Source organism: Pyricularia oryzae, chromosome 6 (genome assembly GCF_000002495.2).
Source record: "Pyricularia oryzae 70-15 chromosome 6, whole genome shotgun sequence".
Lineage (NCBI taxonomy): Eukaryota > Fungi > Ascomycota > Sordariomycetes > Magnaporthales > Pyriculariaceae > Pyricularia > Pyricularia oryzae.
In genome coordinates, this window is record NC_017853.1 from 1,147,891 (window position 1) to 1,161,116 (window position 13,226).

Genomic DNA, 13,226 nt, shown 5'->3' on the forward strand with positions numbered 1-13,226 from the left:
TCTTTATTTGACTCCATCTGGGATGTAGAGTACGTAAAAAAAACGTAAAATACATACTGGCATCAAATTTGCCGAATACTGTTCATGGTATTCCATAAGCCTACCTAATCAGGAAATACGACTACCTTTGTTATCGTGCTAAATGTCATAAGGAGTTTTCTGGACCAAATTCCGTCTTTTCCGATACCCATTGATCTAGACACTTGCACGATCACGTAGGTCTGAGTTTTCGGGTCCGGTCTGCCTATGTTCATGATCCAGTGCGATTGCTGCTACTAATTCAAGCGATACCAACCCCTTAAACTCTAGTAGTTCATCGATTTCTCGTGAGTCAAAGGCTGAGTTACTCGGTTTTTTTTTGTCTGGTTCGGGGTGAACTGTCCCTGCTAGGGATAGGCTACAATGAGTAGTAAGACTTGCTCAAAATCATATCGGCGTCGGCAACCTGATGTTTGGACTATGTTAGGTACCTCGGTAGGTACTTCGGTAGGTACCTACGTAAGTAAAGTAGGTACGAAAAGTACCTAGATGGGGTAGTGCAGGGTAAAGTGCGTGTATGTCTTCTAGCCCACCTCCCCTCCCCTCTCCTTGACTACCACCTACCCAAGGTACCTACCTACTTTACCCACTCTAGGTATCTTGGGTACCTACCTACCTTGGGTTGATATTTTCCCTTGGAGGGGTATCTCTCAAGGCATTCGTAGGAGAGGGCTGCCACAGACGATCAAAGTAAGAATTCCTTATATTGGATTCCTACTGCGCCGGCTCCCTCAAGCAGACCTGGACCCTTGCACCAAACCTTTCGCCACCACCATCTGCACAACGTCGAATACGTTAGCTTTTACGTTATAGATGTGACCTAGAGCTTACGGCGGCCCTTTTGCCTACTACTGCTCAGTTGCGCTGTTTGTAGTCATTTTTCTTTGGCCTTTTCGTTTACCCGTTTTGCGGACGCATTCCCCACGGCTCTCATCCTTTTCGTCAAAAATCTCAGATTGGCCTCACCTGTCGATTTTGAGAGTGAACCCAACAAGGATGCAAACGAAACCACAACTAACTTATGATCTCCTACCACCTTGGAACTCAATGTCAAGCTGAGAAATACAGTTGTACATCCGCGTCTCCGCTTCTCGGCCCTACATATCTCCTTGGCCACAATCTCAGCACTTCAAAGCCTACTACCCTCACATACAAAAATAAAAAGCTCTCCTCTGGATGATCTAGGTTTCAGTCCCACCTCATTCATAAATCCCGAACCATGGATCGCCGTTACCGCAAGAAGTCCGCCAAGACACTAGGTGACCTCTCATCCTCATCGTCCTCCTCCACCTCCACAACCAAAGGGATGGTAAAAGTACACATTTCGGAGCTGGGAAAGCCTAAAGCTCCAGTGACCAACCCCTCTCGCGGTGCCGGTGGTGCCTGGGCAAGAAACTACCGCCGCGCCACGGTCGAAGACGTCGACGACTCTTCAGACTCTACGCATCGGAACCGCAGCAAGTCCAAGGACCGTCACGTCCACTTCAAGCCTCGCAACAGCGAGCCCGGCAACGCCAGCCGTCGCCGCCGGCCCCGCGACCCAGACAGCTGGCACCACTCTGGCAGCAGCAGTAGCGGCGGCGATGTCAATGCGGGCGCCATAGACGACGACGCGCGCTCGTCCACTTCGTCTGATGCACCGCACCTGAGTCCCAAGCCCATCCGCTCTGCTCTGAAGAAGCCCAAGGCCCGCAAGCCCGCCGTGCCTCCCGAGGGCACTGTCCCTCCCACCACCGAACAGCAGACCGCGGCGGCTCCCGTGCCCCAGCAGCAGACGGGCTACATGCTCGTGCCAGGACCCCATCCCGGAACACAACAGCTCGTTCCCGTGCAGGTCTCTACCGGCAACGCCCGGGAGCACCAGCAACCGGCCCACCCCGGCCACGATGCTATGGGAATGGGTCCCGCTCAGCTCCTCGGTGCTCAGCTCCAGCATATCCAGCTGCAACAGCAGGGAATGTACGGCATGATGCCCGGTCAGGCCCTCGGTGGCGCCGGGGGCGGCGGCTACTACTACCCCGGCGGCATACAGATGGCTTACCACCCCATGCAGTACCCGACCTGCCCCGCCGGCGCGTATCCCTATCCCCAACCCAGCATGATGCAGGCGCCCATGCAGATCCACTACCCCCAGCAGCAGCAGCAACAGCAACCTGTATATCAGCAGCCCATGTACCACCAGCAACCAGGATTTCTCGCGCCGGGCGCAATGATGCCTGATGTCGAGCCAGGCGGTGCTCCTGTTCAGTACTCCACGGAGCACATCCCTGCCTTCCAGGCGCCCGGAATGCACAACATGGGCGGCTACTTCAACAACTAAAAAAAAAGATGTCATGGAGGACCTGTCATTTGTGCAGAATGTCGTGGCAATAAGCATAAAATCTTGACACCAGAACCCCCGACATTCAATACCAAAGATGTGTAAGTAGAGATCCAAAGGTTTGAACAGATGGATATCAGTGGAGCAGAGCAATGCGAGGCGGGTATATAACAGTTCAAAAAAAAAAAGGCCCCCAAAGGCTCGGGAACGACAAGACAGTGGATCTTGAAGGAAGGTGTCGGATACAATGTTCCTGCGGGATTGGAACACATGAAGCTCTCTCGAAAAGAGGCTTCAATCAAACCGCAGTGGGGTGATTCGAGCTAGCAATATTAGCTCAAGAGGTAGCCCTTCGGCTATCAGAAGAGAGAAGAGAAGCCCAGAGAGTGAGGGAAATTCTGCCTTGCGTACCTCTTAGTTTCTATGCTGGAGTACTCGGCGGTTACTTTGTGCATAGGTACATATCAATGTACAGCACAGCCGGCAGTCTAGAATGCTATGACCAGACCAGCTTATAAAAAGGCCACGGCACCTCGAGAAACATCATGGTTACAATGTCTATTTCTTTCAAATGTATTTTTACAAACTTATTCACATGTAATACAGCCATTCCACACAGAACCAAAGACCCGGTGGTGGTAGGCAACGAGAATAGAAAGCATACGGGGCCACGCCTCCATCACATGAGCAGATCCTTTATGCCGGCAGTCTCAAGCAGACGCTTCTCTTCTTTGACTTCCACCTCCATCTGCTGGCGCGTCGCCTCGATGGCATCCCGGTTGAGTGAGTCCAAGAAACGTGTCACATCGGCCGGGTTTTCCCAGTGAACCTGACCGCCCTTGGCATCTGCGAGACGTCGCTTCTGGCCCAACTCACCTGCACGTCCCAGAACGCCGGCAATGACGGCCATGCTTCGCAGACTGTTTTTGGGGGCAAAGTTGTGTTAGTAACCAGTTAGTCCCTGGGGATAACTTTCACAGGAACAAAGGTTTGAAAGTATTTACCTGTCATCGTTGGCTGGAATAGGATAAGTGACCTTGGTGACGTCGGCATTCGTATCAATGACACCGATCGTCGGGATCTGCGATACCTTGCACTCATGCAACAGGATGTTGTTCTCGAGCGGGTTCAGCACCACGACCAAATCCGGCGTGATGGGCCTCCGCTCCTGCAGGTGCTTCTCGAACCCGGGCAGCTCACGATCGTGCTCGTCGACCATCCTGAGCGCGCCGCCCGCCAGCAGTTGGTCGCGGTTCGTGATGGTGCCTGGCGTCCACTTGTTGAACAGGTGGCAGCTGCGGCTCAGCTCGGCGGCCCGCGTCACAATCTCCATCTGGCCCTGGCGCGTGCCGACAAACAGGATCAGACCGCCGCAGAACGCAACCTCCTCGACCAGACGCGCGGCCCGACGTAGGTGCGCCGCCGTCTGCTCCAGCGAAATGATGTGAATGTCCTGCCGCACGCCGTAGATGAAGCGCGCGTTGGCCGGGTTCCACAGTGACTTGTGGTGGCCCATGTGGCACTGCGACGCCATCAGCAGCTCCAGCGTCACGTCCTTGGGCTTGGGCGGGTCCCGCAGCAGATCGCTGGGGCGGTAGGTCCGCGTTGAGCGCTGAGAGCCGAGCCCCGATGTCTTCTTGCGGAACCGCTTAAGCTCGATCCAGTCGCGGGCCGTCGTGTCGGGCGCCGCTTCCTTTTGGGTCTCTCCGAACCGTGCCTGAAGACGAGGGTCAAGAACCTTCGGCACTGCCAGAGGAGCCGCTGACGTAGCCGTGGCTGTTGCCGTTCCGGTGCTCGGGAGAGGGTGTGTAAGAGGAGTAGAGGCGTGGGCGGTGCCCGAGGTAGAGGGGGTCTCGGTTGAGATGCTGCGGATGCCGCTTGTGTTGCCATTTACGGCGCGGGCAACCGGAGCTGAAAAGGCAGACCGGCCTTAGAATTGAGAAACTTCCTGTTAGCATGGTGATCAATTATACAATGCAGCAGAGTATGTGAGGTTTCTTACAGTGCCGGACTGCTGCATTTCTTATGATCATGGTGACATGTGAGCTTGGCTTGCTTTGAGACTCGACGCGAGACTGAAGCTTCGAAACTTTTTTGGACCTTGAAGCTGGACGTCAGTTAGCGTGGCCCGTGCCTGGTTAGAGTGGGTCTGGTCAAGGGGTGGGTTCAGGGTAGGTTGGTGCCTTCCCTCGGCGACAAATGGGTCTAGAGCTATGGATTGAATTGATGAGCAGCGAGACGTCGGGACGGGTATGGTACTGTACTAATACAGGCAGTCAATGGTTTGGAATCATTTGTCAGAAAAGTAGGTGGAATTTAAATACATGGCAGATCGGATTGCTCGATATAGCTCGATATTCACATGAGTAATCAACAGAAGCAAACAATGTGATTAGTGCGTACGGTATTAATTGTATGGGACAGGTATCGTCGACACTATGTGGTACATATCAAAAACAGTAAAAAGCTGAGCACATTTCTTTGCCAACACGAAAGTACATCGCCGCAAATCATATATGACGAAAAACAATAATACGTGGGCTGGAGCCTCTCCCCAGTGTGGGTATCTACTCTGTCCATGACAAACACGTCCAGGCTCATGCATTTATTTCGCCAACCCCGACCTCAAACCATCCGGAGCTGGCTCTACCTGTTGTTGCTTGAGATGCGCGAGATGGTAAAGACACCAACAATAACAACCGCAAGCGTGACGATAGCGCCGGGAAGCAACAGCTCGTTAGGGACGCCCGCGATGAGCGGCTCCTGCTGCGCTGCCGCGGCACGTTGATGTCGGCGTGGTCTCCTAAGAGTTGAAGATCCGTCGTCCTCAGACTCTTCCTCCTCGTCGCTCTCATCGCTGGCGGGCGACTTACGTCTCCTGCGCTCCCGGGCAACACTGGATGCTGGTGGTGTGGGAATGGGCACCGAGACAGGCTCAGAGGGGGCAGGCGGGACAGCTGCAGGAGCTGCCACAGCAACTGGAGGCTTCTCTGGGTCGTGAACAAAGAGATCAACCTTGTCACGACCGGACTGGCGGGCAAGCAAGATTGCCTCGAGCAGATCCTGGTCGGCTGTGATACTGACAGAGTCGCCCTCGTTGTCGAGGTATGAGAGCGCGAAGCCACCACGGACTTGTCCGTCCTCGGTAACCTCTGGTGCGCCACCCACTGCCTCGATCTCTCCACCAAGCTTGGAAGTGACGTTGGTAATAAAGGCAGCTACTCCGTGAGAAGCGATCACTTGTAGCCTGTGGACTCGGCCACTCGGAGCCTTGAATTTGAAGGGGAAAGGGATCTCGCTGACGGGCAGCTCAGGAGAGTGTTGGACAATCGAGTGACCGGGAGACTCAACGCCGGCGTGAGAAGCCGAGTCTCCAGGCGCAACACTATCCAGTCGCTCGCGCGTCAAGTCTGGTGACATAACGGAACGGTGGTGGATGTGCGAATGGGAGTGGTGATGCGATCCATCTCCAGAAACCATGGATTCTGTTTCATTGTCCAAGGACAACCAGAACTTGTTCCATGCGGGACCCTCGTTGTCGCCGCTGGACATGGTGTTGATTTGCTCAAGAGTGGCATACGTAAGCTTGAGAACGTCCACCATGCCGACAATCTCGCCAGAGTCATTCATGACTGGGAGGTTAAGGTAGTGGCCATCTATTCAGGGGTCACAGTCAGCCTATAGCCTCTATTTCAAGTCTGTCGCAAAAATAGTGTTTTTTTGACCTACCATGCATCTTGCGCAGAGCAGCCTGGATGCTCATGTCCATCGGAGCAAAGTCAGGATGAGGCGTCATTACCCTGACAACGCTGCAGTTTCCGGGGTCCAGACCGGGAGCGATGACACGCAGCACGACGTCTTTGCTGGTGAAGATTCCTGTAATTTGACCCTGATCCTGGACCAGAACGGCCGTTGTGTGGTTCTCCTTCATCATCTGCGCAGCCTCTTTGACAGATGTCTTTACACCGACAGTCGTAGGGGGCATGCCGTTCAAGACCGACTCAAGGGTCGGGCCTGACATCTTTGTCCTCAGTGCCTCGACGTATTGGATGATCTGCTGAGGCTGGCTGGCGCCCAGCTCCGATTGCACTCCCTCCAGCGCATCGTAGAGTTTCCTCGATGAGGAGTAGGCCCGCTCTAGCTTCTCCATGGCATCGTAAAAGCACTTTGTAATGTCAAGGATACCCGAAATGTCTTGGTTTTCGTCCATGACAGGCAGGTGGCGGAAACCCTTGCGCACCATCAAGTCGAGAGCATCGGTCGCGCTTGTGTCTGTCCGGGCACACAGCGGGTTCTTGGTCATGATCTCGGCAATCGTAACGTTGGTAGCCTTGAGACCAGCACCAACGACGCGAAAGGCAAGATCCTTGGCCGTGAAGATACCCGCGATCCTATCATCATCGTCCGTGACCAAGACGCAGTCCTCCCGCTTGGCAGCCATGAGCTGTGCCGCCTCGGCCACCGTGGTGCCGGGCTTGATCTGGAGGGCCTGGCTGGGCTTGAGGGCGAGGACGGTTCCGGGCGGGGCTTTCCTCGAGTGCCGGGCTCGGCCCGTCACATGCTTCTTCTTGGCAAGGTCGTTCTCCATCTTGCGGCGGATTGCCTGTACATAATAGTCAGTGGGCATTCCTCTGGTGGCGTGAAAGCCCCGAATGGGCTCACTGATCGTGCTCATGGTGTCGATGTCGTAGATGCAAGGCTGGTCTTTCTCGCTTCTTGCATACAGTGGGACGAAATGAAGATCGATGTTTCGATGCAAGAGACTAAGCACTTGACTTCGTGGGGAGGGGGGAGAGGCCAAAAAGGGGGGGTAGGGCATCACATCGTGAAGGCCAGGCCAGCAGGGGCCTGGCCGACAGGGCAAAGCTCAAACATACCTCATCTCTTTTTGTCTGCTTTTGACGGCTGGCGCTCATGGTGGAGCCGCCTGCCTCGCTGGCTGGAGGCTGAGTATTATGGCTACTCATGGTTTGTTCGAGTACAGGGCGAGGAATGGACGAGCTTGAACCAGCGGCGGCTGCCGGGCTGGATGGAAAGTTTGGTATGGCTCCGCGTCCCTGAGCGCGCCCTGGAGTACCTCGAAGGGTGTTGCCTGACATTGCATAAACGTGGTGGAGATCTGGGAGATGGGAAATCTGGGTTTTGATTGATTGACTGATTGGTTGGGCAACAGCGACTCCCCAAAGAAGACAACAACAAAAACAAAAAGAATTCGCGGGTGGTACAAAGGCCGAAGCAGGATCGAAGATGCGTGCCGCGTCGGGAAGCCGTAAGATAGCAAAATTGACCGAGAGCAACACGGCAGCGCAATCAGCGATAGCTTGCCGGGTTGTTGGAGAGCACTGGCGACGACGGATGATCGAGAGGTTAAGATGGTCTCAGCTCGAATTTGTCCCCAAGAAAAGTTTGGCCTCCTATTCGGTTCAGTTGACACGGTGATGCACAGACCAATTCCTGCTTGTTCGGCAGCGGTCGCCAGTGTCAAATTGAGGGGTCCACTGGGTGGGTGGGTGTCTCCGCCGATATCATCCGCACTCTGTTGCTTCTTCGTATCTTTTCCAGGAAGGATTCAACAAATTCGTTACAACAAACTGCCGTCGTCTCAATATTGACATGGGAAACATAGGACGAACTTGTCCCTACATTGTGAGATCTGTTAATTGATATGCTAATTACCAAGGAAAAATTCAGAGCTATGAGCTATTATTAATCGCATTTGCATTGCGCTTTGCATTCTTGACTCTTTTTTTTTTTTTTTTTTTTTTTTTTTTTTTTTTGCTCCTGAATTTAGACTTACCACACGCACCGATCGGGCTCCACTATTATGATTATCCTACAGAAGTGGGCCTGTATTCATCATCCAAGTGTCGCTTGTTTCCATTTCAACATCTCAGTATGAGTCCGTCTCTAAATACTATCTCCAACAGCAACGTAGTCTTGGTAGTACAAGACTCATTTGTAAACCTGACTCACCTTAGCTCACACGCCATGTGCAAGTCAATGCGATGCTAGACCAGCGGTGTCGCAATCACTTAGTTGCGTTCCTGTCATCTTATGTCCGATGCCGCAGAAAAACTACTCCCGTTGTTTGGATCAAGTTGGCTCATGACCTCATCCTGGGGCTCGGCGGGCACTACCGTTGCCTTATTTGGCAACTGTATCGAACTTTTGTGGCTAAACCCTGCGTTTGCGGTTGCGATGAGCGAACCACAGCAGCCCCAATTAGTAAGGTCGGCCGACGAGCCGGCCTCTACTCCGGTACCTTCGGCAAAAACGACGCCGATTCCGCTCCGGCAAAATGAAGTACATGCCGACAGATGAAATACAAAATCGCTGAGATCGCCCACTTCGTGAGTGGTTACAAGTCGTTTTCTGTGCTGGACACCGCAGAAATAATTGGTATGTTTGTCCAAGTCAACATATTCCAACAACCGTTCGCCCATCATGGCCGGCCCAGAATCCATCAATCCAAGACCTGTGCCGGAGGCCATGCAGGCTTCCTCGGAATCACAAGATGAGGATTACTCAATCTTCTCCAACAAGATGCGTTTATACCTGACCTACCTCCTCGGTCTTGTCATGGTCCTGTCAACAATCTCTGCTACTATTTACTTCCCACTTATTCCAATGCTCAGCCGGGAGTTCGCATCCTCTATCCAGGATATCAACCTTACAGTCACCGTGTACGCCGTATGCCAGGCAGTTGCACCGGCTTTATTTGCTCCACTCGCCGACTCCCATGGCCGCCGACCAGTACTACTATTTCTTGTGGCCCTATATGCTTGCGCCAGCTTGGGTCTTGCACTAAACAAGGGGAATTACGCGACGCTGGCAGTGCTCAGGGCCCTCCAGGTTCGTTGAACTTTGCATGTGTGGAAGTGCTTAATCATTGACCATAAACTATTGCCAGAGCATCGGCGCGTCGCCTACAATCACCATCGCATATGGCGTGGTGGCAGATGTTGCGGTCGTCGCCGAGCGTGGGTCTATGCTCGGCCCTGCGCTAGGTACTTGTAATGGCATCTCAGCCCTTGGTCCCGTCATCGGCGGTGCTATGGCTCTAGGTACGAGCGGTTCCAAGTGGGTTTTTTTGGCCCTCCTGATCTACTCGGTGCTTTGTTTTTTGCTCGTGGGTATCTCGCTTCCGGAGACCGCCCGTTCCGTGGCCGGCAACGGATCCAAGCCTGTCAGTGGCGTCTGGAAGCCGTGGAAATCTTATGTGGCTTCCCTCCGATGTTGCACCGGAGAGAAGAGTGGACATGATGGCTCAGGAAATCAAGACTGCAGTGCTCCTCGCACGGTTCAGGCAAGGAATCTCGAGCTCGGAGGCAAGCGGCGACTGCTACGGGGCCCACTGGACGCTATTCTGATCATACTCCATGCGGATTCCGCTCTGGTTTTGTGGGTTATTGCATCATCGTACACGGTCTACTACATCTTTCAGGTGGCCGTGCCCGTTGTCTTTTCAGATATTTACGGCTACAACTCCCTGGAAATCGGTCTATCCATGCTTCCCGGGCTGGCCGGTATGACTATCGGTGGAATGATCGCAGGGAAGCTCGTTGACCGCAACTTTGCAGTGACGGCCCGGGCCCACAACGCGGTCATTGAGCGCAACAGATTGACCAGCCTGGACGACTTCCCGATCGAGGCGGCGAGGTACCGACACATTTTGCCCGTGATCGCTCTACAAGCCGCACTAGTGGCCGGGTATGGTTGGGCTGTGCAGTACGGAGCACATGCCGCGGCTGCCATGGTCCTCCAGTTTGCTGCGTGTTGCTGCTCGACCATGCTGAGCCACACGGCGAGCGCGCTGTTGGTCGACATGTTTCCAGAGCAATCAAGCACGGCGTATGCATCGGGTCAGATGATGCGGTGCGGTCTCAGCGCCGCTGCGGCTGCTATCATTGACCCAGCGAGTCGCATGCTCGGTCGGGGATGGTTCTTCACAGTTGTTTCTCTGTTTATTGGTACTACCGGAGCTGGATGCGTGATCCTGAGTCGGGCCAAGGGCATGCAGTGGCGACAGCGGAGAACTGGTTATGCGTAGGCAGGGCTCATAGCCTTCAGCTAGGGGTGGTTTATCCCGTGATGCGGGTTGGTTGAGGAGATGCAGTGAGTCTGGGCCATAGTCCTTTTTTCTATTTTCCATTTGTTTCTTTCTTCTTTCTTCCCTCACTTCTTTTTTTTTTTTTTTTTTTTTTTGCCTTGTTGCTTTTTCTTTGCTTCCTAGCAACCATCACCCTCCCTTTTAAGGTTGCTTATTGCAGCACGTTAGTCCGGGAAACAAACAACACATGTATGGCGCGCAATTCAAGTGCGCCCAAGTAGCAGATAGAAAGTAGAAGGCTGGTAGGCTATTTTTGTGAAGGAAAAAAATCTGAAAATACACATGCGCCCCATATGTAGTCACGTTCACTCCGGTCAATATAACGTGGCAATGCAGTCATAAAGATGGCAGCAGAATGGCTGGTTGCATCATGCACGCTGCACGCTGTACCTACCGACGTTTACCACGGAAACTTAGCTACAGGGCTAGGTACCTTATTTTTGGTACCTAATTTGCTCTGTACAACGTCTATACATGATAATCTAATGTACGGGAGCGAAGCTTTTGTGTGGCTTAATTTTTTGGCGTATGCAGACGGGTGCTCCCTCGCAACTTTAATGGAAATGAGGAAAGATCACGTCATAAACTCTCGGCGCAACAGGACATCATAAAAGATGGCTGCAAATAGTAGGGCAGGCTTGTGTATAGGGTTTTACTAAGGCACCGAACTAGCGCCCACGCCCTCGGTCGCTCCTGCCATGGGTTTGTTTCACGTTTTGGATTGGCTGGGATAGGAATGAATCTTGGACCTGAGACCCACTTCCATGTACCCCAGCTGGCACTTGCCTAGATCGGACTCGAACCTGCACCAGGGTGTGGGCTGGTTGCTGGGGCGACGGGCCTTTCCAAGAACCCAAGCGCTAGAGTCAACAAAAGTTTACTGTTAAGCCTTCTTCTTTTCCTTTGGAAAACCGACCCAGTTTCCACATTCAAGTCTTTTCCAAATCAGAAAAAACTTCTACCACCACCGAATAGCAAACGATACCATTTTCTCACCATCGATCTTCGAAGGTGACTTGTGCTACCCAGCATGTTCAAGTACATCAAGTCACCCAAGATGTCAGAATACTACCATCCGCTCTCTGAGTTCACCGACGTGGATCCCAATCAAGTTATTGATATGTACAACTTGCACCATCATGGGCCTTCGTCTTCGACTTCGAATGGACAAGAACAGAATGTATGGGCCCTGGATGCGATGTGGCCCACCAGTCTGATGGGTAATCTGACATCTTCCTCTCTCAATGGTGCTGAGCATGGTTTGTTCGATAACTCTTCCTCCTCATCAGTCCCCCCAATGTTCACGCCGACGTCAGACGCTGACCTTCCTCTTCTTACGCCGTCACTGACGCCGGATCTTGCGCCTTCCGACGAGTTCGTTTGCCCTCTCACGGATGTCACTGAGCCAACAAAAGGGTCCCCCGATGGCGCACCATTGGTCTCGTCTCTTGGTCCCCCGTTGGTCTCGCCTCTCGGTCCGCCGCTGCCGTCGGCCAGCTACCAAATGCCCGTGATGTCGACCGTCCCGCCGCCGATCACGACCGATTGCCAATCATCGGGTCCCAACAGTCTAGCGTTCCCCTACTCATCCTCGGTTTTGAACATGAATGCTTCTTTGACGTCGCCCACGTCTACGAACGGTTTCCGATCGTCGCCAATTTCCAACAACTTCAGCTACCATTCCTCGTCTAGTGGCTATCAGTCCGCCGGCTCCCCCGGCTACCAGTCATCGATGGATTCGTACTCGACGCCCTTGAGAAAGCGCGGTCACCAGCGGAATATGTCCGAGGCCAGTGCCGTCAGCGCCGCCAGTATCGCACACCTAGACTTTGATAAGCTCAAAAGAGATACCGGTATCTCATCCGACACTGTTCAAGCATACATCACCGGCCCCGATACTAGCACGGGCAAGTGGACTTGCACATATCCCGATTGTGGCAAGATGTTTGGTCGCAAGGAAAACGTCAAGTCGCACGTACAAACACACTTGAACGACCGACCCTACAACTGCCCGAACTGCAACAAGTGCTTCGTCCGCTCCCACGACCTCAAGCGCCACGCTAAGATTCACACATTGGTCAAGGCATACGCTTGCCCCTGCGGCAAGGAATTCTCACGCCAAGACGCGCTCACGAGGCATCGAGGCCGCGGCATGTGCATCGGCGGTCTGCCAGGCGCTGTCAGGAAACAGGGCAAGCGGGGAAGGCCCCGAAAGGCCCGCCCTGACATGGAGGAGCGCATCGACAAGGCAGCGCGCACCCGACAAAACGACGCCGTGCGCTCAAGTCAAGAAGTAGAAGGCGAAGAGTTCAACATCAGCGACTACGTCGAGAATCCTTTCACTCCCACCAGCCCTGAAGAGGACATGTTCGCTCCAGATGGCCAATTAAATAGTGATTGGTTAAATCACGACCTCAAAAGGCAAAGCACTGGCGGCTGAACTTGATGGGCGTGATGGTGTGTGCCAACAGAGGAGGACGAAAAGGAAGGGGTTTCAAAGGGCCGGAACCCTGAGAATAGGGGTTTTGTGTCAAACAGATATTTTTGGTGCTTGCGCTTGTGTTAATAGGACCTACCTACTTCTTGATGACTTATCACCCCTTATGATTTTAATGGAATGGGGAGCGGACTGAGCGCTCAAAAAGCACTATAAACGGGCATCGTTGATGGTTCAACCGGCTTCTGTGACTCTGCAAATATTTGGCTTTTTTTTTCTTCTCGTGCATGGCTTTCCTAGGTAGCAATTTGAATTCACCT

At 53.3% G+C, this 13,226-nt stretch overlaps 5 protein-coding genes across 5 annotated transcripts; 3 read left to right on the forward strand and 2 right to left on the reverse strand.

Annotated features, from left to right (window-relative positions):
* Window positions 1-1,258: 1,258 nt before the first annotated feature.
* On the forward strand, window positions 1,259-2,359 carry MGG_04332 (uncharacterized protein; the record flags this gene model as incomplete). Its single annotated transcript, XM_003719427.1, has 1 exon — window positions 1,259-2,359. The coding sequence occupies one exon, from the start codon at window positions 1,259-1,261 to the stop codon at window positions 2,357-2,359; it is 1,101 nt and encodes a 366-aa protein (XP_003719475.1).
* A 543-nt stretch (window positions 2,360-2,902) lies between these two features.
* On the reverse strand, window positions 2,903-4,482 carry MGG_04331 (37S ribosomal protein MRP4). Its single transcript, XM_003719428.1, has 3 exons — window positions 4,362-4,482; window positions 3,364-4,288; window positions 2,903-3,279 (listed from the first exon to the last, which is right to left on the reverse strand). The coding sequence occupies exons 1-3, from the start codon at window positions 4,390-4,392 to the stop codon at window positions 3,039-3,041; spliced, it is 1,197 nt and encodes a 398-aa protein (XP_003719476.1). The 5' UTR covers window positions 4,393-4,482; the 3' UTR covers window positions 2,903-3,038.
* A 145-nt stretch (window positions 4,483-4,627) lies between these two features.
* Window positions 4,628-7,790, reverse strand: MGG_04330 (mitochondrial ribosomal protein subunit S4). Its single transcript, XM_003719429.1, has 3 exons — window positions 7,237-7,790; window positions 6,089-6,962; window positions 4,628-6,015 (listed from the first exon to the last, which is right to left on the reverse strand). Exons 1-3 carry the CDS (start codon window positions 7,456-7,458, stop codon window positions 5,006-5,008), a joined length of 2,106 nt encoding a protein of 701 aa, XP_003719477.1. The 5' UTR covers window positions 7,459-7,790; the 3' UTR covers window positions 4,628-5,005.
* Window positions 7,791-8,803: 1,013 nt separating this feature from the next.
* MGG_04329 (uncharacterized protein) lies at window positions 8,804-10,409 on the forward strand (the record flags this gene model as incomplete). Its single annotated transcript, XM_003719430.1, has 2 exons — window positions 8,804-9,211; window positions 9,270-10,409. 2 exons carry the CDS (start codon window positions 8,804-8,806, stop codon window positions 10,407-10,409), a joined length of 1,548 nt encoding a protein of 515 aa, XP_003719478.1.
* Window positions 10,410-11,344: 935 nt separating this feature from the next.
* MGG_04328 (uncharacterized protein) lies at window positions 11,345-13,225 on the forward strand. The gene has a single exon (XM_003719431.1). The coding sequence runs from the start codon at window positions 11,500-11,502 to the stop codon at window positions 12,907-12,909; it is 1,410 nt and encodes a 469-aa protein (XP_003719479.1). The 5' UTR covers window positions 11,345-11,499; the 3' UTR covers window positions 12,910-13,225.
* The last annotated feature ends 1 nt before the right edge of the window (window position 13,226 follows it).

Bases quoted from the DNA above. Each gene is read 5' to 3' on its own strand.
- MGG_04331 (XM_003719428.1), bottom strand. From the start codon at position 4,392: ATGATCATAAGAAATGCAGCAGTCCGGCACT. The intron at 4,289-4,361 runs GTAAGAAACCTC...CTCAATTCTAAG, and splicing joins AAATGCAGCAGTCCGGCACT to GCCGGTCTGCCTTTTCAGCT. The intron at 3,280-3,363 runs GTAAATACTTTC...CCCCAAAAACAG, and splicing joins ATTCCAGCCAACGATGACAG to TCTGCGAAGCATGGCCGTCA.
- MGG_04330 (XM_003719429.1), bottom strand. From the start codon at position 7,458: ATGTCAGGCAACACCCTTCGAGGTACTCCAGGGCGCGCTCAGGGACGC. The intron at 6,963-7,236 runs GTATGTTTGAGC...TATTATGTACAG, and splicing joins AGCAGACAAAAAGAGATGAG to GCAATCCGCCGCAAGATGGA. The intron at 6,016-6,088 runs GTAGGTCAAAAA...ACCCCTGAATAG, and splicing joins TGCTCTGCGCAAGATGCATG to ATGGCCACTACCTTAACCTC.
- MGG_04328 (XM_003719431.1), top strand. From the start codon at position 11,500: ATGTTCAAGTACATCAAGTCACCCAAGATGTCAGAATACTACCATCCG.